The 25,744-nt window shown below is 52.7% G+C and overlaps 1 protein-coding gene across 1 annotated transcript in view; it reads left to right on the forward strand.

The window, feature by feature from the left end:
* Positions 1 to 1,498: 1,498 nt before the first annotated feature.
* Positions 1,499 to 25,744, forward strand: part of xgb (x globin) — a 77,257-nt gene continuing 53,011 nt past the window's right edge. Inside the window, exon 1 of the mRNA XM_060856008.1 lies at positions 1,499 to 1,716. Within this exon, the coding sequence (XP_060711991.1) occupies positions 1,499 to 1,716 (218 nt within the window). The remainder of the gene's footprint in view (positions 1,717 to 25,744) is intronic.

Here is a 25,744-nt window from a genome sequence, read left to right on the forward strand (position 1 = left end):
ACCCTCCCTCTCCACCCCTCCCTCTCCACCCCTCACTCTCCACCCCTCACTCTCCTCCCTCCCTCTCCACCCCTCCCTCTCCACCCCTCACTCTCCACCCCTCACTCTCCACCCCTCCCTCTCTTCCCTTACTCTCCACCCCTCCCTCTCCACCCCTCACTCTCTTCCGTCACTCTCCCTCCCTCACTCTCTTCCCTCACTCTCTTCCCTCCCTCTCCACCCCTCCCTCTCCACCCCTCCCTCTCTTCCCTCCCTCTCCATCCCTCCCTCTCCCTCCCTCACTCTCTTCCCTCCCTCTCCACCCCTCACTCTCCACCCCTCACTCTCCACCCCTCACTCTCTTCCCTCCCTCTCCACCCCTCCCTCTCCACCCCTCCCTCTCCATCCCTCACTCTCTTCCGTCACTCTCCCTCCCTCACTCTCTTCCCTCACTCTCTTCCCTCCCTCTCCACCCCTCCCTCTCTTCCCTCCCTCTCCATCCCTCCCTCTCCCTCCCTCACTCTCTTCCCTCCCTCTCCACCCCTCCCTCTCCACCCCTCACTCTCTTCCCTCCCTCTCCACCCCTCCCTCTCCATCCCTCACTCTCTTCCCTCCCTCTCCACCCCTCACTCTCCACCCCTCACTCTCTTCCCTCCCTCTCCACCCCTCCCTCTCCATCCCTCACTCTCCACCCCTCACTCTCTTCCCTCCCTCTCCACCCCTCCCTCTCCATCCCTCACTCTCCACCCCTCCCTCTCTTCCCTCCCTCTCCACCCCTCCCTCTCCACCCCTCACTCTCTTCCCTCCCTCTCCACCCCTCACTCTCCATCCCTCACTCTCTTCCCTCCCTCTCCACCCCTCCCTCTCCATCCCTCACTCTCCACCCCTCACTCTCTTCCCTCCCTCTCCACCCCTCACTCTCTTCCCTCCCTCTCCACCCCTCACTCTCCACCCCTCACTCTCTTCCCTCACTCTCCACCCCTCCCTCTCTTCCCTTACTCTCCACCCCTCCCTCTCCACCCCTCCCTCTCCATCCCTCCCTCTCCCTCCCTCCCTCTCCCTCCCTCCCTCTCCCTCCCTCCCTCTCTCCTCCCTCACTCTGTCCCCCACCCCCTCCCCCTCTCCCCTGCCCTGCCCTGGTCTCCTCCCCCTTTGCTGTCGCTGCTGATGCTGAGCTCTGTTCCCTCAGTCTCTGAAGGGACTGGGTGAGCCTCGGTCTCCCCGAGAGCAGCGTGTTCGATCCCGGGCAGTTTCCGGCTCCGAGTGCGGCTTTCTCCGGGACTGGGGGATTTCAGGGGGAGGGGGATTGAGGGAAGTGGGGGCTGGGGGATCATTAACTCGCCCGGAATTGAGGATGGAAGCGCTTTGAGTGGGTTGCAGTTCAGGAGAGATGCTGGGGGCTTAATAACAAGTGGATCTTTTTTATTCCTCGGTCGGTTGGGAATTTAATCTCGGGGGGGTTTGTGTGGGGGTTATTTTTGGGGTGGGGGTGGTTGGGGGGGAAGTGCTGGGGTCGATCATGGGCTGTGCTCTGTCCGGGACTGGGCTCGATCCCGGGAAAGCGGCTGGGGATGTGCACGGTCCGGTTCCCCGCCCGGAGGCGGCAGGGTCAGAGCTGATAGCCTCGGACTCTGACCCCCCTCCGCCTCTCTCCGAGCAGCAGAAAGAGCTCATTCGGCAATCGTGGGTGATCCTGCATCAGGACATCGCCAGAGTCGGCATCATCATGTTCATCAGGTGAGCTTTTCCAAACCAGCGGCAGAATCAGGCCATTCGGCCCACCGCGTCTCTTCTACCATTCGGTCGTGGCTGATATGGGTCTCAACCCCATTCTCCTGCCTTACTCTTACTAACCCAAAACCCATCTATCCCTATCCTCAGTGCACTAGGTCCCCACAGCTGTTGAGTCATACAGCACCCTTCAATCCAACCCATCCATGCTGACCAGATATCCCAACCCAATCTAGTCCCATTTCCCAGCACCCGGCCCATATCCCTCCAAACCCTTCTTATTCATATACCCATCCAGATGCCTCTGAAATGCTGTAATTGTTCCAGCCTCCACCACATCCTGAGGAGGGTCAGTGGTTCGCACTGTTCCCTCACGGTGCCAGGGACCCGGGTTCAATTCCAGCCTCGGGTGACTGTCTGTGTGGAGTTTGCACATTCTCCCTGTGTCTGCGTGGGTTTCCTCCCACAGTCCGTATATGTGCAGGTTAGGGTGGATTGGCTGTGGGAGATTGTCCTTCAGTGTCCAGTGATGTGCAGGCTAGGTGGGAGCCATAGGTATGGTAGGGGCTGGGATGCTCGTTGGAGGGTCAGTGTGGACTTGATGGGCTGAATGGCCTAGGTCCACACTGTCTGGATTCTAAGAGCTCGTTTCATATATGCACCATGCTGTGTGTGAAAAGGCTACCCCTCAGATCTCTTTTAAATTCTTTCCCCTCTCACCCTAAACCTATGCCCTCTAGTTCTGGACTCCCCCATCCCAGGGAAAATACCTTGCCTATTTATCCTATCTATGTCCCCCCATGATTTTATAAACCTCTAAAAGGTCACCCCTCAGCCTCTGATGCTCCAGGGAAAGATATGACAGATGATCCAGCCTGTCCTTATAATTTAAACCCTCTAGCTCTAGTAGCATTCTAGTAAATGTTGTGGGTGGCACAGTGGTTAGCACTGCTGCCTCACAGCACCAGAGACCTGGGTTCAATTCCCACCTCAGGTGACTGACTGTGTGGAGTTTGCACATTCTCCCCGTGTCTGCGTGGGTTTCCTCCCAAAGATGTGCGGGTCAGGTGAATTGGCCATGCCTGTAGGGGTATGTGTGGGTTGCGCTTCGGCGGGTTGGTGTGGACTTGTTGGGCTGAAGGGCCTGTTTCCACACTGTAAGTAATCTAATCTAAATCTTTTCTGCATACTCTCCAATTTAATAACAATCTTCCTGTAGCAGGGTGACCAGAATTGTGCACAGTACTCTACAGATCTCTGTGGCAGTGAGTTCCACACAGTCCCCACCCTCTGGCTGAAGAGATTCCTCCTCATCTCAGTCCTAAAGGGAGGTCCCTTCACCCTGACACTGTGCCCTCGGGTTCCGGTCTCTCCTACTAGTGGAAACATCTCCTCCTCTCGGTGTTCTATAGGTTTCAGTTAGATCACGCCTTATCCTTCTAAACTCCATCGCGTACAGACTCAGAGTCATCAACCGCTCCCTCATATAAGCCCTCCATCTCCGGAATCATTCTTATAAACAGCCCCCTGCCCTTTATTTCCTGTCCTTTTGCCCCCACCCTCACCTTACCAACATCCCCCAAAATTCCATCCAAACCTTCTTTGTATTGTGACAAAACTCAGCCAACTGCTCAGTCCAGGAGGAGGCCATTCAGCCCTCTCTGCTAGCACTTTGACAGACCCTTCCTGATCCCCCTGCAGGGTGTACTCGCGCTCGGGGACTGCAGATGTTGAAAATCCGAGAACTTTCTAAAATTAAAAAAAAACAGAAAATACTGGAAATTCAGTGCAAAGGAAGGGGTTAAGTTTTAATGCAGATGACCTTGCATTGGCACTGCCTTCTGTGAGGATTTGGTAAACAGTTCGCCCAGTTCACAGCAGCCTGGTCCAGAATCCACAATCCCATTCTGCTCTTGTCCATTCTGTTTGAAGGTAAACCTCTCCAGGTGGTTTACAGCACAGCTCAGGAGAAATGGATAATGAACCCATGTGTCCCGACTCAGGGTAAGGACACTACCTCTGTCCACAAAAGCCCCTTGTCGTCAGATTTCACGAGAATATTTCTGATTCCAGTTTAATATTGCTCATAACCGAGAGTAGGAACCATCGTCATAGAGACACACAGCACAGAAACAGACCCTTTGGTCCAACCCGTCCATGCCGACCAGATATCCCAAGGGTAAAAAATGAGGTCTGCAGATGCTGGAGATCACAGCTGAAAATGTGTTGCTGGTTAAAGCACAGCAGGTTAGGCAGCATCCAAGGAATAGGAAATTCGACGTTTCGGACATAAGCCCTTCATCAGGAATCCCAATCTAGTCCCACCTGCCAGCACTTGGCCCATATCCCTCCAAACCCTTCCTATTCATATACCCATCCAGATGCCTTTTAAATGCTGTAATTGTACCAACCACCACCACTTCCTCTGGCATCTCATTCCACACATGCACCACCCTCTGTGTGAAAAAGTTGCCCCTTAGGTCTCTTTTATATCTTTTCCCCTCTCACCCTAAACCTATGCCCTCTAGTTCTGGACTCCCTCACCCACAGGAAAAAGTCCTTGTCTATTTACCCTATCCATGACCCTCATAATTTTATAAACCTGTATAAGGTCACCCCTCAGCCTCTGACGCTCCAGGGGAAACAGCCCCAGCCTGTTCACCCTCTCCCTGTAGCTCAAACCCTCCAACATCTTGTAAAGCTTTTCTGCATCCTATCAAGTTTCAAAACATCCTTCTGATAGCATTATTTAACTCTGAGTGTGGAACAGGATGGTTGGGGGTTGGAGAGAAATCAGGAGATACTCAGAGCAGATCTGGTGTATCTGGTGTGATAGCTAATTGCGAGTGACTGGGACGAGACAACAGACAACAAAGGCTGAGGGAACGAATCAATCTCAAGCTTTAACATTATCTGAAGTCGCACAGGCGTCGAGAGATGTTTTCTGGGAGTGTGAAGCAGAATGAAAGGGTCCAGGAATTTAAAACAATCACAAGTAAATCCATTTTAGAGTTCAGGAGAAATCTCCCTTCCCCCCCCCCGCCCCCACCGGCCACCCTGCAGAGATTGGGGTGAATGTGGGACTGACTCCCACAGGGAGGGGTCAAGGGGAACGGTGTTGATGGGGCAGCTGGAGGGGAAACGAAGGTGGATAAACCCAGGGGAGAGAGAGGGATAGAAGGAAGTGGAGATGGGGTGAGATGACGTGAGGGTGGGCAAGGAGTGGAAGCCCCAGAACATGGGCTGAATGGCCAGTTTCTGTAGATCCACACATTTGTTTCTCAGACTTGCTTCATTTGACTGAGTGAGGAAATCGATCAGTTTTGTTTCTCCTGGTCTTATTTCTGGACCCGTTGTTTAACAGAGGCACTGTGCTTAAAAGACCAGGACCCAACACAATACAGCATGAACACAGACCCTTCGACCCAACCAGTCCATGCTGACCATAATCCCAAACTAAACTAGTCCCAGCTGCCTGTTCCCGGCCCATATCCCACTGAACCTTTCCTATTAACGTATCCATTCAAAAGTCCTTTAAACATTGTAATTGCAAATACATCCATTTCCACTGGAAGTTCATTCCACACACGGACCACTCTCTCTGTACAAATTTTGCCTCATGACCCCCCCTCACCTTAAATCTGTACCTCCACATTTTGAAATACCCTCATCTGAGGGAAAAGACAACTTCAGCCAAGCCAATTCAAAACAAATGTTCACTCACTGACGACCAACAGCAACCTCCGCCTGAATCCGGATTCACTGCTCTCCTTCCGTGATGATAACAATTAGGAGCTTGTTTATCACCTTCCTTTTTCCTGTCCTGTTGATCAATATAACGCCATGATCCCCTCGCTCTATATAACGCAATGAGCCCCTCACTCTATATAACACCATAATCCCCTCATTCTATATAATGCCATGAGCCCCTCACTCTATATTACACCATGATCCCCTCACTCTATATAACGCCATGAGCCCCTCACTCTATATAACACCATGACACTCTCACTCTATATAACGCCATGATCCCCTCACTCTATATAACACTATGACACTCTCACTCTATATAAAACCATGACCCTCTCACTCTATATAACACTATGATCCCCTCACTCTATATAACGCCATCATCCCCTCACTCTATATAACACCATGAGACTCTCACTCTATATAACGCCATGAGACTCTCACTCTATATTACACCATGATCCCCTCACTCTATATAACGTCATGATCACCTCACTCTATATAACACCATCATCCCCTCACTCTACATAACGCCATGACCCTCTCACTCGATATTACACCATGTTCCCCTCACTCTATATAACGCCATGATCCCTTCACTCTATATAACACTATGACACTCTCATTCTATATAACTCCATGATCCCCTCACTCTATATAACACCATGATCCCCTCACTCTATATAATGCCCTGATCCCCTCACTTTATATAACACCATGAATCTCTCACTCTCTATAATGCCCTGATCCCCTCACACTATATAATGCGCTGAACCCCTCACTCTATATAACACCAATATCCCCTCACTCTATATAACGCCATGACCCTCTCACTCCATATGACGCCATGACCCTTTCACTCTATATAACACCATGATCACCTCACTCCATATAACGCCATAATCCCCTCACTCTATATAACGCCAAGATCCCCTCACTCTGTATAACACGATGATCCCCTCACTCTATATAACACCATGATCACCTCACTCTATATAACACCATGATCCCCTCACTCTATATAACGCCATAATCCCCTCACTCTATATAACGCCATGATCCCCTCACTCTATATAACGCCATAATCCCCTCAATCTATATAACGCCATGATCCCCTCACTCTATATAACACCATAATCCCCTCACTCTATATAACGCCATAATCCCCTCACTCTATATAACGCCATGATCCCCTCACTCTAAATAATGTCATGATCCCCTCACACTATATAATGCCATGATTCCTCTCACTCTATATAACACCATGGTTCCCTCACTCTATATAATGCCATGATTCCCTCACTCTATATAACACCATGACCCTCTCACTCTGTATAACGCCATAATCGCCTCACTCTATATAACGCCATGATCCCCTCACTCTATATAACGCCATAATCCCCTCAATCTATATAACGCCATGATCCCCTCACTCTATATAACACCATAATCCCCTCACTCTATATAACGCCATAATCCCCTCACTCTATATAACGCCATGATCCCCTCACTCTAAATAACGTCATGATCCCCTCACACTATATAATGCCATGATCGTTCTAGCACTATATAATGCCATAATCCCCTCACTCTATATAACACCATGATCCCCTCACTCTATATAACGCCATGATTCCTCTCACTCTATATAACACCATGGTTCCCTCACTCTATATAATGCCATGATTCCCTCACTCTATATAACACCATGACCCTCTCACTCTGTATAACGCCATAATCGCCTCACTCTATATAACGCCATGATCCCCTCACTCTATATAACGCCATAATCCCCTCAATCTATATAACGCCATGATCCCCTCACTCTATATAACACCATAATCCCCTCACTCTATATAACGCCATAATCCCCTCACTCTATATAACGCCATGATCCCCTCACTCTATATAACACCATGACCCTCTCATTCTATATGTAACACCATGATCCCCTCACTCTATATAACACCATGATCCCCTCACCCTATATAACGCCATGATCCCCTCACTCTATATAATGCCATGATCCCCTCACTCTATATAACACCATGACCCTCTCACTCTATATGTAACACCATGATCCCCTCACTCTATATAACACCATGATCCCCTCACTCTATATAACACCATGATCCCCTCACTCTATATAATGCCATGATCCCCTCACTCTATATAACGCCATGACCCTCTCACTCTATATAACACCATGACTCTCTCAGTCTATATAACACCACGATCCCTTCGCTCTATATAACGCCATGATCCCCTCACTCTATATAACGCAATGATCTCCTTATTCTATATAAAACAGCGTGACCCTCTCACTCTATATGACACCATGATCCCCTCACTCAATATAAAGCACCGTAATCCCCTCACTCTATATGACGCAATGATCCCTTCACTCTATATATCGCCATGATCTCTTCACTCTATATAACACCATGACCCTCTCACTCTATATAACGCCATGATCCCCTCACTCTATATAACGGCATGATCCCCTCACTCTATATAACGCCATGAACCTCTCACTCTATATAACACCATGACCCTCTCACTCTATATAACACCATGACCCTCTCACTCCATATAACACCATGATCCCCTCACTCTATATAACACCATGATCACCTCACTCTATATAACGCCATGATCCCCTCACTCTATATAACGCCATGATCCCCTCACTGTATATAATGTCATGATTTCCCAACTCTATAAAGCACCATGATCCCCTCGCTCTATATAACACCATGATCCCCTCACTTTATAAAGCACCGTAATCCCCTCACTCTATATTACGCCATGATCCACTCACTCTATATAACATGATGATCCCCTCACTCTATATAATGCTATGGGTGGTAGGGCTGGTTGATGGGATTGGGTGGTGGTGCTGTGTGATGGTGCTACGTGGTGGAATTGGGTGGTTTGGTTGGGTGATGGGGTTGGGTGATGGGGTTGGGTGATAGAGTTGGACGATGGGGCTGGGCGATGGGGCTGGGCGATGGGGCTGGGCGATGGGGCTGCGTGATGGGGGAGGATAATGGGGGTGGGTGATGGGGCTGGGTGATGGGGGTGGATGATGGAGGTGGGTGATGGGGGTGGGTGATGGGGGTGGGTGATGGGGGTGGGTGATGGGGCTGGGTGATGGGGCTGGGTGATGGGCTGGGCGATGGGGCTGGGCGATGGGGCTGCGTGATGGGGAGGATAATGGGGGTGGGTGATGGGGCTGGGTGATGGGGGTGGATAATGGGGGTGGGTGATGGGGGTGGGTGATGGGGCTGGGTGATGGGGCTGGGTGATGGGGCTGAGTGATGGGCTGGGCGCTGGGGCTGGGCGATGGGACTGGGTGATGGGACTGGGTGATGGGGCTAGTTGATGGGCTGGGTGATGGGGCTGGGTGATGGGGCTGGGCGATGGGGCTGGGCGATGGGACTGGGCGATGGGACTGGGCGATGGGACTGGGTGATGGGACTGGGTGATGGGACTGGGTGATGGGGCTGGGTGATGGGGCTGGGTGAGGGGCTGGGTGATGGGGCTAGTTGATGGGTTGGGTGATGGGGCTGGGTGATGGGGCTGGGTGATGGGGCTGGGTGATGGGGTTGGGTGATGAGGCTGGGTGATGGGGCTAATTGATGGGTTGGGTGATGGGGTTGGGTGATGGGGTTGGGTGATGGGGTTGGGTGAGGGGGTTGGGTGATGGGTTGGGTGATGGAGCTGGATGATAGGGCAGGGTGATGGGGCTGGGCGATGGGGTTGGGCGATGGGGTTGGGTGATGGGGCTAATTGATGGGTTGGGTGATGGGGTTGGGTGATGGGGTTGGGTGATGGGGTTGGGTGATGGGGTTGGGTGAGGGGGTTGGGTGATGGGTTGGGTGATGGAGCTGGGCGATGGGGCTGGGCGATGGGGCTGGGCGATGGGGCTGGGCGATGGGGTTGGGCGATGGGGCTGGGCGATGGGGCTGGGCGATGGGGCTGGGCGATGGGGCTGGGCGATGGGGCTGGGCGATGGGGCTGGGCGATGGGGCTGGGTGATGGGGTTGGGTGATGGGGTTGGGTGATGGGGCTGGGTGAGGGGCTGGGTGATGGGGCTAGTTGATGGGTTGGGTGATGGGGTTGGGTGATGGGGTTGGGTGATGAGGCTGGGTGATGGGGCTGGATGATAGAGCAGGGTGATGGGGCTGGGTGATGGGGTTGGGTGATGGGGCTGGGTGATGGGGGAGGATAATGGGGGTGGGTGATGGGGTTTGGTGATGGGGTTTGGTAATGGGGCTGGGTGATGGTGCTGGGTGATGGGGCTGGGTGATGGGGTTGGTGATGGGGTTTGGTGATGGGGTTTGGTGATGGGGCTGGGTGATGGGGCTGGGTGATGGGGCTGGGTGATGGGGTTGGGTGATGGGGTTGGGTGATGGGGCTTGGTGATGGGGCTGGGTGATGGGGTTGGGTGATGGGGTTGGGTGATGGGGTTGGGTGATGGGGCTGGGTGATGGGGCTGGGTGATGGGGCTGGGTGATGGGGCTGGGTGATGGGGCTGGGTGATGGGGCTGGGTGATGGGACTGGGTGATGGGGTTGGGTGATGGGGTTGGGTGATGGGGTTGGGTGATGGGGCTGGGTGATGGGGCTGGGTGATGGGGTTTGGTGATGGTGCTGGGTGATGGGGTTTGGTGATGGGGTTTGGTAATGGGGCTGGGTGATGGTGCTGGGTGATGGGGCTGGGTGATGGGGTTTGGTGATGGGGTTTGGTGATGGGGCTGGGTGATGGGGCTGGGTGATGGGGCTGGGTGATGGTGCTGGGTGATGGTGCTGGGTGATGGGGCTGGGTGATGGGGCTGGGTGATGGGGCTGGGTGATGGGGTTTGGTGATGGTGCTGGGTGATGGTGCTGGGTGATGGGGTTTGGTGATGGGGTTTGGTGATGGGGTTTGGTGATGGTGCTGGCTGATGGGGCTGGGTGATGGTGCTGGGTGATGGGGTTGGGTGATGAGGCTGGGTGATGGGGTTTGGTGATGGTGCTGGGTGATGGGGCTGGGTGATGGGGCTGGGTGATGGGGTTTGGTGATGGGGCTGGGTGATGGGGCTGGGTGATGGGGCTGGGTGATGGTGCTGGGTGATGGGGCTGGGTGATGGGGCTGGGTGATGGGGTTGGGTGATGGGGTTTGGTGATGGGGCTGGGTGATGGGGTTTGGTGATGGGGCTGGGTGATGGGGCTGGGTGATGGGGCTGGGTGATGGGGCTGGGTGATGGGGTTGGGTGATGGGGCTGGGTGATGGGGTTGGGTGATGGGGTTGGGTGATGGGGTTGGGTGATGGGGCTGGGTGATGAGGCTGGGTGATGAGGCTGGGTGATGAGGCTGGGTGATGAGGCTGGGCGATGGGGCTGGGCGATGTGGCTGGGCGATGGGGCTGGGCGATGGGGTTTGGTGATGGGGCTGGGCGATGGGGCTGGGCGATGGGGCTGGGCGATGGGGCTGGGTGATGGTGCTGGGTGATGGGGCTGGGTGATGGTGCTGGGTGATGGTGCTGGGCGATGGTGCTGGGCGATGGTGCTGGGCGATGGTGCTGGGCGATGGTGCTGGGCGATGGTGCTGGGCGATGGGGCTGGGCGATGGGGCTGGGCGATGGGGCTGGGCGATGGGGCTGGGCGATGGGGTTTGGTGATGGGGCTGGGCGATGGGGCTGGGCGATGGGGCTGAGCGATGGGGCTGGGTGATGGGGCTGGGTGATGGGGTTTGGTGATGGGGCTGGGCGATGGGGCTGGGCGATGGTGCTGGGCGATGGGGCTGGGCGATGGGGCTGGGCGATGGGGCTGGGCGATGGGGCTGGGCGATGGGGCTGGGCGATGGGGCTGGGTGATGGGGCTGGGTGATGGGGTTTGGTGATGGGGCTGGGCGATGGGGCTGGGCGATGGGGCTGGGCGATGGGGCTGAGTGATGGGGCTGGGTGATGGGGCTGGGCGATGGGGCTGGGCGATGGGGCTGGGCGATGGGGCTGGGCGATGGGGCTGGGCGATGGGGCTGGGTGATGGTGCTGGGTGATGGTGCTGGGCGATGGTGCTGGGCGATGGTGCTGGGCGATGGTGCTGGGCGATGGTGCTGGGCGATGGGGCTGGGCGATGGGGCTGGGCGATGGGGCTGGGCGATGGGGCTGGGCGATGGGGCTGGGCGATGGGGTTTGGTGATGGGGCTGGGCGATGGGGCTGGGCGATGGGGCTGAGCGATGGGGCTGGGTGATGGGGCTGGGTGATGGGGTTTGGTGATGGGGCTGGGCGATGGTGCTGGGTGATGGGGTTTGGTGATGGGGTTTGGTGATGGGGTTTGGTGATGGGGTTTGGTGATGGTGCTGGCTGATGGGGCTGGGTGATGGTGCTGGGTGATGGGGTTGGGTGATGAGGCTGGGTGATGGGGTTTGGTGATGGTGCTGGGTGATGGGGCTGGGTGATGGGGCTGGGTGATGGTGCTGGGTGATGGTGCTGGGTGATGGTGCTGGGCGATGGTGCTGGGCGATGGTGCTGGGCGATGGTGCTGGGCGATGGTGCTGGGCGATGGGGCTGGGCGATGGGGCTGGGCGATGGGGCTGGGTGATGGGGCTGGGTGATGGGGTTTGGTGATGGGGCTGGGCGATGGTGCTGGGTGATGGGGTTTGGTGATGGGGTTTGGTGATGGGGTTTGGTGATGGGGCTGGGTGATGGGGCTGGGTGATGGTGCTGGGTGATGGGGTTGGGTGATGAGGCTGGGTGATGGGGTTTGGTGATGGGGCTGGGTGATGGTGCTGGGTGATGGGGCTGGGTGATGGTGCTGGGTGATGGTGCTGGGCGATGGTGCTGGGCGATGGTGCTGGGCGATGGTGCTGGGCGATGGTGCTGGGCGATGGTGCTGGGCGATGGGGCTGGGCGATGGGGCTGGGCGATGGGGCTGGGCGATGGGGCTGGGCGATGGGGTTTGGTGATGGGGCTGGGCGATGGGGCTGGGCGATGGGGCTGAGCGATGGGGCTGGGTGATGGGGCTGGGTGATGGGGTTTGGTGATGGTGCTGGGTGATGGTGCTGGGTGATGGGGTTTGGTGATGGGGTTTGGTGATGGGGTTTGGTGATGGTGCTGGCTGATGGGGCTGGGTGATGGTGCTGGGTGATGGGGTTGGGTGATGAGGCTGGGTGATGGGGTTTGGTGATGGTGCTGGGTGATGGGGCTGGGTGATGGGGCTGGGTGATGGGGTTTGGTGATGGGGCTGGGTGATGGGGCTGGGTGATGGGGCTGGGTGATGGTGCTGGGTGATGGGGCTGGGTGATGGGGCTGGGTGATGGGGTTGGGTGATGGGGTTTGGTGATGGGGCTGGGTGATGGGGTTTGGTGATGGGGCTGGGTGATGGGGCTGGGTGATGGGGCTGGGTGATGGGGCTGGGTGATGGGGTTGGGTGATGGGGCTGGGTGATGGGGCTGGGTGATGGGGTTGGGTGATGGGGTTGGGTGATGGGGTTGGGTGATGGGGCTGGGTGATGAGGCTGGGTGATGAGGCTGGGTGATGAGGCTGGGCGATGGGGCTGGGCGATGGGGCTGGGCGATGGGGCTGGGCGATGGGGTTTGGTGATGGGGCTGGGCGATGGGGCTGGGCGATGGGGCTGGGCGATGGGGCTGGGCGATGGGGCTGGGTGATGGTGCTGGGTGATGGGGCTGGGTGATGGTGCTGGGTGATGGTGCTGGGCGATGGTGCTGGGCGATGGTGCTGGGCGATGGTGCTGGGCGATGGTGCTGGGCGATGGGGCTGGGCGATGGGGCTGGGCGATGGGGCTGGGCGATGGGGCTGGGCGATGGGGTTTGGTGATGGGGCTGGGCGATGGGGCTGGGCGATGGGGCTGAGCGATGGGGCTGGGCGATGGGGCTGGGTGATGGGGTTTGGTGATGGGGCTGGGCGATGGGGCTGGGCGATGGGGCTGGGCGATGGTGCTGGGCGATGGGGCTGGGCGATGGGGCTGGGCGATGGGGCTGGGCGATGGGGCTGGGCGATGGGGCTGGGTGATGGGGCTGGGTGATGGGGTTTGGTGATGGGGCTGGGCGATGGGGCTGGGCGATGGGGCTGGGCGATGGGGCTGAGTGATGGGGCTGGGTGATGGGGCTGGGTGATGGGGTTGGGTGGTGGGGCTGGGTGGGGTCTGGGTGATGGGGCTGGGCGATGGGGTTTGGTGATGGGGCTGGGTGATGGGGCTGGGCGATGGTGCTGGGCGATGGGGCTGGGCGATGGTGCTGGGCGATGGGACTGGGCGATGAGGCTGGGCGATGAGGCTGGGCGATGGGGCTGGGCGATGGGGCTGGGCGATGGGGTTTGGTGATGGGGCTGGGTGATGGGGCTTGGTGATGGGGCTGGGTGATGGGGCCTGGGTGATGGGGCCTGGGTGATGGGGCCTGGGTGATGGGGCCTGCTCGATGGGGCTGGGTGATGGGGCTGGGTGATGGGGCTGGGTGATGGGGCTGGGTGATGGGGCTGGGTGATGGGGCTGGGTGATGGGGCTGGGTGATGGGGTTTGGTGATGGGCTGGGTGATGGGGCTGGGTGATGGGGTTTGGTGATGGGGCTGGGTGATGGGGCTGGGTGATGGGGTTTGGTGATGGGGCTGGGTGATGCTGCCAGAGGTTTGTTTGTGAAGCACTGCTTGTGTTGGTGTTCGCTCTGTGGCTTCTTCGAGAAAAGCCTTGCATTCACGTAAGCACCTCTCAGAACCTCAGAGACCAATTTGCAACTATCCAACGCCCGCTGGGTTGGTAGGCATTATTGTCATTTTGGAAAGAAAGTGGAGGTGGGTGTCAGATCACATCATCAGCAGCCTGACCCCACACCCGAGCCCAGTTGTGTGACTCAGTACCAATCTGCTGCCTTTCCCCAGTATCCCCCCCCCTCCCCATTCCCACACAAGCAACCACCCAGTATTCCCTCGGATTTCTCCGTTGAACCTGCCTCCCCCATATCTCTAGACAGTGCATTCCTGATCCTCACTGCTCGCCCGGTCAAGTCTTCTCATTCCATTTCAATTCACCTTCAATTTGAAGACTTAAGATTATTGTTAGATGTTGGGATGGGTTTTCAAAACCGACAAATCTATATAATCAGAGAAACTGCCCAATTTGTCCCCTTCCTCAAAACAAGACAGAAAACTATTCCTTGCACAGATACTACAGACAGAGTGGCAAAGATACAACATTCCGAAATATTGCTGGAAAATCTCTGCAGGTCAGGCAGTGTCTGTTGGGAGAAATCAGAGTTCACGTTTCGGATTGGGAGAGCCTCCCTCAGAGTGCAGGCTGGGGAATGAGCAATCAAAGCATGTCGGTCCATTCTGATCATATTGATTGGCAGAGACTTGAGGGGCTGAATGGCCACCTCTTGTTCCTGTTTCTTAGGGACCCCAACAGTGTGGGTTCAATTCCCAGACCACCTGAGATTACCAGGAAGGGTTCTCCTTCCCAACCTTATCCCTCACCTGAGGCACAGTGACCCCCAGATTAAACCATCAACCAGTCATCTCACTCTGAGAGAGCAGTCCCATGGTCTGGTCAACCCCCTGGTGAGTTTATCATTTCAGAATCCTTATTCACCTTTTCACAAATCCCACAAACACAGGGAGGTTTGACCGCTCCCTCCTCTCTCCATATTCGCACCGTTCACTGGAAATAGAACTGTTTTATCCAATGTCACTGTTCATGAACAAGTGTGTCTGATCCATGTGTAAATCACGCACACACACATATATACAGACACAGACACATACACATACACTCACCGCACCCTGCCACTCGCACACACACACAGACATATGCATACACACAGACACACATAGACATATGCATACACAGACACAGACATATATGCACATTCGCACACACATACACACACACATACACGTAGACATATACATACAAACAGACATGCACACAAAGACATACACATGTGCACTCACACAGACATATACATACATACACATACACAAATACACACACACAGAGGCAGACCCACAGACAGTCAAACACATACACACTCTCTCTCTCTCACACGCACACACACACTCAGACACACACACACACACACACACTTTCTCTCTCTCACACACACAGACACACACACACACACACACACACAGACACTCACACATGCATACATAGAAGTAGCTCCATTTCTGTTTTTCCTTGTAACATAAACACAGCTCCTATTTATTTATGAGGCTGCAGGCTGCAAGATACAATGCATTTCTCAGGAGCTGACGACGTTAAAGGACTGCTGACTCACTGCCTCAATCAGGGAAAACATATCGCTAATTCTCTCATTGTTAGGTGGATTTGTAACCCAGTAAAAGCTCACTAACGGGCTCCCCTGGTGAAAATGGAGAGGAAGTGAATGTTCTGTCTGAATGCCATGTTCTTTATATTCCATTAACTGTGGGGTTCACTGCAAATGTTCACAATTTATTCGCTCTCCTTTTTTGTGAACCTCAGAGGATGGGCATTGGTTGGAGATGCCTGTGTGTTCTTGCCCAGTGTAACCCCCCCAGTAACGTTCAACAGTGTCACCCCCCAGTAACATTCAACAGTGTAACCCCCCCAGTAACATTCCACAGTGGAACCCCCCAGTAACATTCAACAGTGTCATCCCCCAGTAACAATCAAGTGTCACTACCCAGTAACATTCAACAGGGTAACCGCCCAGTAACATTCAACAGGGTAACCTCCCAGTAACATTCAACAGTGTAACCCCCCCAGTAACGTTCAACAGTGTCACCCCCCCAGTAACATTCAACAGTGTAACCCCCCCCAGTAACATCCAACAGTGTAACCCCCCCCAGTAACGTTCAATAGTGTAACCCCCCCAGTAACGTTCAACAGTGTAACTCCCCCAGTAACATTTAACAGTGTCACCCCCAGTAACAATCAACAGTGTAACCCCCCAGTAACATCCAACAGTGTCACCCCCAGTAACAATCAACAGTGTAACCCCCAGTAACAATCAACAGTGTAACCCCCCAGTAACATTCAACAGTATCACCCCCCAGTAACAATCAACAGTGTAACCCCCCCAGTAACATTCAACAGTGTCACCCCCAGTAACAATCAACAGTGTAACCCCCCAGTAACATTCAACAGTGTAACCCCCCCCAGTAACATCCAACAGTGTAACCCCCCCCAGTAACGTTCAATAGTGTAACCCCCCCAGTAACGTTCAACAGTGTAACCCCCCCAGTAACATTCAACAGTGTCACCCCCAGTAACATTCAACAGTGTCACCCCCCAGTAACATTCAACAGTGTAACCCCCAGTAACATTCAACAGTGTCACCCCCCAGTAACATTCAACAGTGTAACCCCCAGTAACATTCAACAGTGTCACCCCCCCAGTAACATTGAATAGTATAACCCCTCCCCGTAATGTTCACAGTGTAGCCACTCAGTAGTGTTCTCCAAATCAAAGGAGTGTGAAGTGAGTCATGTGACATCAGTTGCTGACCTACCACCTTAGTACATGAGCACTTCCAGCCATTCACTGCCAAGACAGGAGGAAAAGCAACCCTTGCATTTGGATAGCACCCTGCAATACCTCAGAGCATTGTATCAGTCAAGGGAGTAATGAAGAATGAAAGACTGTAGGAGAGAGAGCAGGTACCATGGACCCAGGAGGACAATCAGCCATGATCATATCTATTGGAGGAAGCACATTCCCTCCTCCTGTTCCTATATTTGATTTTTCAGGATGAATATTGGGCCAGGAGTCATAGACAGCTGCCTTGCTCTTCATCAGAACAGTGTGCCTGCAATCATCAACTCCCACCTGCAAGAATGGGCAGGATTTCAGATTAATGTCTGATCTGAAAAGCAGAATATGTATCACAGGATCCCTGCAGTGCAAAACAGGCCATTTGGACCATCAAATCTGCACTGACCCTCCAAAGAGCATCCCACCCAGACCCACCCCACGATCCTACTGCCTTTCCCATGGCTAACCCACCTAAGCCTGCACGTCCCTGGACATTATGGGCAATTTCCCATGGCCATTCCACCTTGACCTCACATTTCTGGACTGTGAGAGGAAACCAGAGCACTCAGAGGAAACCCACGCAGACACGGGGAGAATGTGCAAACTCCACACAGTCACCTGAGTATAGTATTGAACCCGGGTCCCTAGCACTGTGAGGTAGCAGTGCTAACCACTGAGCCACCCATTTATAAAAATGAAGCATGGGGCATATCAGTTTAGAGTTTGCGCACAATTCGCTGATGTAGGATTTGAACCAACAAAGCCGCTGAGTCCGAACCCAGAGTGTGACCCAGTGAAAGAGAGTTGATTATAAAAGCACCTAAATGATTCTCAGTGAAGGGAACCTAACCTGATGGAGTCGGGTTACAATGGACGCTCTGAACAACTTGACTATTTCGTTTGAACTATGGGGAGAGGCTGAACAGGCTGGGGCTATTTTCCCTGGTGCATTGGAGGCTGGGGGGTGACCTTATAGAGGTTTATAAAATCATGAGGGGCATGGATAGGATAAATAGACAGGGTTTTTTTCCCTGGGGTGGGGACTAGAGGACATAGGTTTAGGGTGAGAGGGGCAAGATTTAAAAAGAACCTAAGGGTTTTTCATTCAGAGGGTGGTATGTGTATGGAATGAGCTGCCAGAGGAAGTGCTGGAGGCTGGTACAATTACAACATTTAAAAGGCATCTGGATGGGTATATGAATAGGAAGGGTTTAGAGGAATATGGGCCGGGTGCTGGCAGGTGGGACTAGATTAGCTTAGAATATCTGATCAGCATAGCCGGGTTGGGCCGAAGGGTGTGTTTCTGTGCTGTATGATTCTGTGATTCTATCATCTGCCTGTGCTTTCAGCATCTATATGGTTAAACTTAATCTCCAAATGGTTAATATCCAGTGAACTTGTGCCTGGTAGGAAAGTTCACTACTTAAAAGCAGTGAATATCTGAACAGACGAGCGGAATTCGGATTTGAATTTGCTGAATTTAATCACGGCAGCAGGAAGGGTCTTTATCGTCTACCTCAGTGTTATTCTCCATGACTCACGTCCATCTGAGTAAACTATTTCCTGTCAGTGGGGGTTACAGGGGGCAGACAGTGGGTGAGTGCAGGGTCTGCCTCAGCTCCCCTGCTCCTGGTTAAATAGGATGTAGGCAGTCACGGTCTGAATCAAAATCAAAGTCTACATTGACTGAAACAACTACCTTCGGCTAAACCTTTATCCAGGGAATCACACAGTACACAAGAGGCCCTTTGGTCCATTAAGTCTGTACTATGCCTGCAGTAGTCCCACTTTCCCACACGTAGCCCCATAGACTTTCATGTTATGACCCTCCGAGCGCTTGTCCAAGTTGGTTTTAAATGTTGTGAGGTTCCCCTCCTCAACCACCCCCTCCCGGGCAGAGCATTCCAGAACCCCTCCCCCCACCGTCTGGGTGAAAAAGGTGTTCCTCACATTCCCCCTCCCCCAACCTCTCGCCTTTCACTTTAAAGTGATGCCCCCTTGTTATTGACCTTTCGACTAAGGGGACCAACTGCTTCCCACCCCCTGCCCCTGCCCCTCAGAACCTTATACCCCTCTATCAGGATGCCCCTCAGCCTTCCCTGCTCTAAAGAAAAGAACCAGAGCTTATCCAGCCTCTCCCTGTCGCTAAACTGCTCCATCCCAGGGAGCATCCTGGTGAATCTCCCCCTCACCCCCACCAGTACAATCACATCCTTCCTATAGAGTGGCACAGGGGCTCAGTGGTTAGCGCTGTGGCCTTCCAGCGTCAGGGGCCCAGGTCCGATCCCAGCCTCAGGTGACTCTCTGTGTGGAGTTTGTACATTCTCCCTGTGTCTGTGTGGGTTTCCTCCCACAGTCCAAAGATGTGCCGGTCAGGGTGGATCGGCCGTGGGAAATTGCCCATAGTGTTCAAGGGTATGTGGGCTAGGTGGTTTAGTCATGGGGAATACAGGGATAACGTAGGGACCTGGATCTGGCTGGGATGCTCTTCACAGGGTCAGGTTGGACCAAATGACCTGCTTTCACATGGTAGGGATTTTCTGATTCTATGACTAGATTCCAGCTGAGGCCTCCCCAAAGTCCTGTACAGCTCCATAATGACCTCCCTGCTCTTACAACCTATGACATGACTGATTAAGGCAAGTGTCCTGTCTGCTGTCTTCATTCGGGCTACGAGCCTGTCCTGGCACCTTCAGTGATCCGTGGACACACATCCCAAGGTCCCTGTGTCTCTCTGAGCTTCCCAGTGTCTTTGTTATCCCTCATGCTGGACCATTCTATCATCCCGGGAGTCAAACATCCGGTCTCCTGTTGTACACCCTCTCTCCACGCTCAGCCCACCACCTTCCCACTCCAAGTTAAGATTCCCATCTTCCTTTTCCGATCCCTCCATGACTTCACCCTGGAACCTCATCCTGTCTGACGATGCTCTGGGATCTCTGTGCCTTTTCAGTTCCTCCCCTTGATCACCACCTGTTTCAATCCCAGGGCTGTTGGCTGTGTCTTCGATAACCCTGCGACCAGAACAATGGGGTTCCCTTCGTAACTCTCTCTGTCTCTTTTCCCTCACTTAAGACTATCTCTGGAACCAAACGGTTCCAACAGTTTCTTCCAGCTTTGGTGTCTAGGTTTATTGGATTACCACTCCTGAGGCACGTTACAGTGTAAAAGCACCACTTTCACCACGGTTTCACCAAGGGGAGGTCATACCTGACAAATCTGCGAGAATTCTTTGGAGGAAGTAACAAGCAGGTTAGACCAAGGAGAGTCAATGGGTGTTGTCTACCTGGATATCAAGGCGGCCTTGGACAAGGTGCTGCACAGGAGGCTGTTGAGTAAGATAAGGGCCCATGGTGTCAGAGGCAAGGTGCTAGCATGGATAGAAGCTGGGCCGTCTGGCAGAGTGTGGGGATAAAAAGATCCTTCTCAGGATGGCAGCCGATGACAAGTGGTGTTCAGCAAGGCTCAGTGTTGGGACCACAACTTTTTACTTTATACATTAACGATCTCGATGAAGGAACTGAGAGCATTCTGGCTACGTTTGCAGATGATATAAAGATGGGTGGAGGGACAGGTAGCACTGGGGAGGCGGGGAGGTTGCAGAAGGATTTGGACACGTGAAGACAGTGGGTAAAGAAGTGGCAGATGGAGTATAACATGGGAAAGTGTGAGGTCATGCACTTCATTCGGAAGAATAGAGACATGGACTATTTTCTAACTGGGGAGAAAATTCAGAAATCTGAAGCACAAAGAGACTTGGGAGTTCTAGTCCAGGATTCTCTCAAAGTAAACTTGTCGGTTGAGTTAGTAATTAGGAAGGCAAGTGCAATGATGGCATTTAGTTTGAGAGGATTTTGATATAAAAACAGGGGTGTCCTCCTGAGGGTCTGTAAGGCTCTGGTCAGACCACATTTGGAGTATTGTCTGCAGTTTTGGACCCCATATCTCAGGAAGGATGGACTGGCCCTGGAGCATGTTCAGGGGAGGTTCACGAGAATGGTCCCAGGAATGAAAAGCTTAATGTATAAGGAATGTTTGAGGACTCTGGGCTTATACTCGATGGAGTTTAGAAGGAACGGAGGAGGGGGGGTGAAATCTAACTGAAACATACAGAATACTGAATGGTCTGGACAGAGTGGATGTTGAGAAGATGCTTCCATTGGTAGGAGAAACGAGAACCCAAGGACATTGCCTTAGATGAAAATGTGTTGCTGGTTAAAGCACAGCAGGTTAGGCAGCATCTCAGGAATAGGGAATTCGACGTTTCGAGCATAAGCCCTTCATCAGGAATTATGCTCGAAACGTCGAATTCCCTATTCCTGAGATGCTGCCTAACCTGCTGTGCTTTAACCAGCAACACATTTTCAGCTGTGATCTCCAGCATCTGCAGACCTCACTTTTTACTCGAAGACATTGCCTCAGAGTAAAGATTATTAAACTGGAGAGGCTTCAGGAGAGATTTACCAGGATGTTGCCAGGTCTGGAGGGTTTGTGTTATAAGGAGAGGCTGGATAGGCAGGGACAGTTTCATTGGAGCATCGGAGGCTGAGGGGTGACCTTATAGAGGTTTATAAAATCTGGAGGGCCATGGATAGGGTAGGTAGACAAAGTCTTTTCCCTGGGGTGGGGGAGTCCAGAACCAGAGGACATAGGTTTAGGGTGAGAGGGGAAAGATATAAAACAGATCTAAGGGGCAACTTTTTCACACAGAGGATGGTGCGTGTATGAAATGAGTTGCCAGAGGAAGTGGTGGAGGCTGGTACAATTACAACATTTAAAAGGCATCTGGATGGGTATATGCATAGGAAGGGTTTAGAGGGATATGGGCCAAGTGCTGGCAAATGGGACTAGATTAGTTTAGGTTATCTGGTCAGCATGGCCAGGTTGGGCTGAAGGGACCGTTTCCGTGCTGTACATCTCTGTGACTCTCCATTTGAGAATGGAGATAAGGAGAAACATCTTCAGCAGAGGGTGGGGAATCTCTGGAACTCTCTGCCACAGAAGGATGTGGAGGCCGGGTCACTGAGTATATTTAAGACGGGGATAGATAGGTCCTTGAGTATCAAAGGGATCAAGGGTTATGGGGAGAAAGCAGGAGAATGGTGATGACAAACTTATCAGTCATGGCGGATAGGACCTGATGGGCTGAATGGTCTAGTTCCTGCTCCTATGTCTTACTGTCTTAATTAAATGCAAGTGTTGTTCACTGAGGTCAATGTGGGCTTTGCTGTATAGTGTCACTGTGAATGTTCTTCATTAATTTCTAACAGGTCCCGGGGAGAGCGATGAACTATCAAGGCAAGAGCAGAGAACTGGACTATTGTTAATTTGAAAAATCACATTAGAGCAAAACACAATTCTCTCTTCACAACAATTGCTAACGTTGCTTTCCTCTCTCTTTGTGAATCCACCAAGTGCAAAGGTACAGCAGGGTATCCAGATCCTGACTGTGTGTGAGTGAGGCTCTGTTAATGGGCTGTGTTACAGACTGGAGGCTCTTTGGAGATAGTAAGGACCGCAGATACAGGGTGTAGGAGTCAATGGATGTGAGGCTGGAAAACCACAGCAGGTCAGACAGCATCCGAGGAGCAGGAAAGTCAGGACTGATGAAGGGTTTCCAGACAAAACATTTAGTCTCCTGCTCCTCGGACACTGTTCGGAGGCTGGATGAATTTTGTTTTTTTAGACTGAATGAATGAACACGTTTGGAGTTGTTGCTGAGAGAGTTAGAAATTGTGGGCAGCTCTCTCTCCCTCCCCTCCCCTTCCACCCCTGAGCCCTGCTCTCAGTCAGCAAGGCCACCCACATTATTAACTGAAGGAAGTCTCCTCACCTCTCAACCTCTGCCCTCAGGAACCTTCCAGAGTGAATGTTGGGTCTTGCGGAATTTGCCGAAGTTTCATTAAATTTTTAATATTCTCGACAAAGAGTGTTGTGGCCCGAAACGTGTCCCAGGCATTAGCTTCAAGGAAATGTGCAATACACAAGATTTTCAAATCAGTTCAGAGTGTTTTTACATTTGGAACGAGAGGGAGATTTACACGACTTATGTTGAGCCCTCAGGTTTAACCTTAAGGGCGGCTGATTTAACATGGAGAGTCATAGAGATGTACAGCACAGAAACAGTCTCTTCAGCCCAACCTGTCCATGCCGACCAGATATCCTAATCTACTCCCATTTGCCAGCATCTGGCTCATATCCCTTAAAACTTTTCCTATTCATATACCCATCCAGATGCCTTTTAAATGTTGCATTTGTACCAGCCTCCACCACATCCTCTGGCAGCTCATTCCTTACACGTACCACCCTCTGTGTGAAAAAGTTGCCCCTTAGGTCTCTTTTATATCTTTCCCCTCTCACCCTAAACCTATGCCCTCTAGTTCTGGACTCCCCCACCCCAGGGAAAAGACTTTGTCTACCTACTCTATCCATGGCCCTCCAAATTTTATGAACCTCTATAAGGTCACCCCTCAGCCTCCGATGCTCCAATGAAACTGTCCCTGCCTATCCAGCCTCTCCTTATAACACAAACCCTCCAGACCTGGCAACATCCTGGTAAATCTCTCCTGAACCCTCTCCAGTTTAATAATCTCCTTCCTGTAACAGGGCGACTAGAACTGAACACAATACTCCAGAAGTCACCTCACCCAAAGGTCTGAGCAATGAAAGCAAACGTGCAAAATGCTTCCTTAACCACCCTGCCTAGATGTGAAGCAAACTTCAAACAATTATATACCTGAACCCAAGGTCTCTCAGTTCGACAACATGACCCACGACCCTAGTTACTGGGTCTAAAGCCTGGAATTCTGGCTTTTCTTCATTTCAGGGCATGTGGGGGGGTCACTGGCTGGGGCCAACATTTATTACCCATCCCTAACTGACCCTTGGGAAGGTGGGGGTGAGCTGGTTTTACAGTTTTCTGCAGTCTTTCTCCATTTAAATAATATTCTGTTCTTAATGTTGCCCCTTCCAAAAAGAACAATTTCACAATTTCCCATATTATATTCCTTTTGCCCACTTATTGAACCTCATAAATCTCGCTGTAAACTGCCGTTCCTTCTATTTTGGTTTAATTTGCAAATCTGGCTACAGTACATTCAGCTCCTTCCTCCAATTCATTAATAAACATTGGAAAGAGCGGGGGTCCCAATACTGATCACCGTGGCATTCCTTGGGTCAAAGCTCACTAACCTGAAAGAAACACTTATCCCCACTCGCTGTTTCCAGGTCAGTGCTGAGGGAGTGTCGCACTGTCAGAGGGTCAGTGCTGAGGGAGCGGGCACTGTGAGAGGGTTAGTGCTGAGGGAGTGGGCACTGTCAGGGGGTCAGTGCTGAGGGAGTGGGCACTGTGAGAGGGTTAGTGCTGAGGGAGTGGGCACTGTCAGGGGGTCAGTGCTGAGGAAGTGGGCACTGTGAGGGGGCCAGTGTTGAGGGAGTGCTGCACTGTTGGAGGGTCAGTGATGAGGGAGTGCCGCACTGTTGGAGGGTCAATGCTGAGAGAGTGGGCACTGTCGGAGGGTCAGTGCTGATGGAGTACCGCACTGTCGGATGGTCAGTGCTGAGGGAGTGCTGCACTGTTGGAGGGTCAGTGCTGAGGAGTGCTGCACTGTCGGAGGTTCAGTGCTGAGGAAGTGGGCACTGTCAGAGGGTCAGTGCTGAGGGAGTGCGGCACTGTCGGAGGGTCATTGCTGAGGGAGTGGTGCACTGTTGGAGGGTCAGTGCTGAGGGAGTGGACATTGTCGGTGGGTCAGTGCTGAGGGAGTATAGACTTTGTCGGAGGGTCAGTGCTGAGGAAGTGGGCACTGTCAGAGGGTCAGTACTGAGGGAGTGGACACTGTCAGAGGGTCAGTGCTGAGGGGCCGCACTGTTGGAGGGCCAGTGCTGAGGGAGCGTCGCACTGTCAGAGGGTTACTGTTTTGAATGAGCCTTGAAAGTGGCTGTCTTTCAGTATTGATATAAACTCTCCTATTGAAAGGAGAGTGGGTGAGCTCTGTGTGTCACATTACTGCGGTGAGGTGAACGAGTGCAGCAATGGCCTACAGACATTTTTGGGTTCTCTGTAATCGTGTGAGACATGAACCTGTGAGCAATGAGCGTCCTGCTGTGAATACATGTTAATGCCAGTGCGAATATGTGTGTCAGTCAATCTTCCTTTCGACATTAATGTGACTGTGGATGTGTTTCTCAACCCATACCAAACCCCTTCAGCTAAATTCACATTGCGATTGCGTGTTTGTAGTTTTCAATTACTCCTCATTAGTAAACCAATAATCTCGGGCAAGAGCATGGTGCACGCATGTTTTGGAATTGTAGCACAAATCTGAGCCTGTTCAAAACATTCCGATATTTAGTGACAGCTGTCAGCCCTGTATGTTGTGGGCTTTCTGTGTTCAGATGTTGTGATGACACTCTCTGCAGTGATACAGTGTAAGGCTGTAGTCAGGCTGGACTGAAATCCCAGGAATTGTGGTTTCTGTTCCCTGAACATTGGTCCAGACCTCTGCGTTAGTATTGTTCAGTTACATCCCTGTGGGCTGTTGAAAAGCCGGATACGCTCAGAAGTCCAAATGATCGACTCCACATCCTTTTTGTAAAGTCTTTCACGCGTCTGATTTGAGTTAAGGTGCATGTCTCAGCTACGGTTCACACGTCTAACCCTCTGAGAAGTGTTAGCTCTGCCCCATTCCTAGCCTTTATCATACAGGTAGCAGCCCGTCCAGCCAGCAGGATGTAGTGGCGAGTTCAGACAAATCCAGCTCTCATATCCTTCAA

Source organism: Hemiscyllium ocellatum, chromosome 47 (genome assembly GCF_020745735.1).
Source record: "Hemiscyllium ocellatum isolate sHemOce1 chromosome 47, sHemOce1.pat.X.cur, whole genome shotgun sequence".
NCBI classification, from domain to species: Eukaryota; Metazoa; Chordata; class Chondrichthyes; order Orectolobiformes; family Hemiscylliidae; genus Hemiscyllium; species Hemiscyllium ocellatum.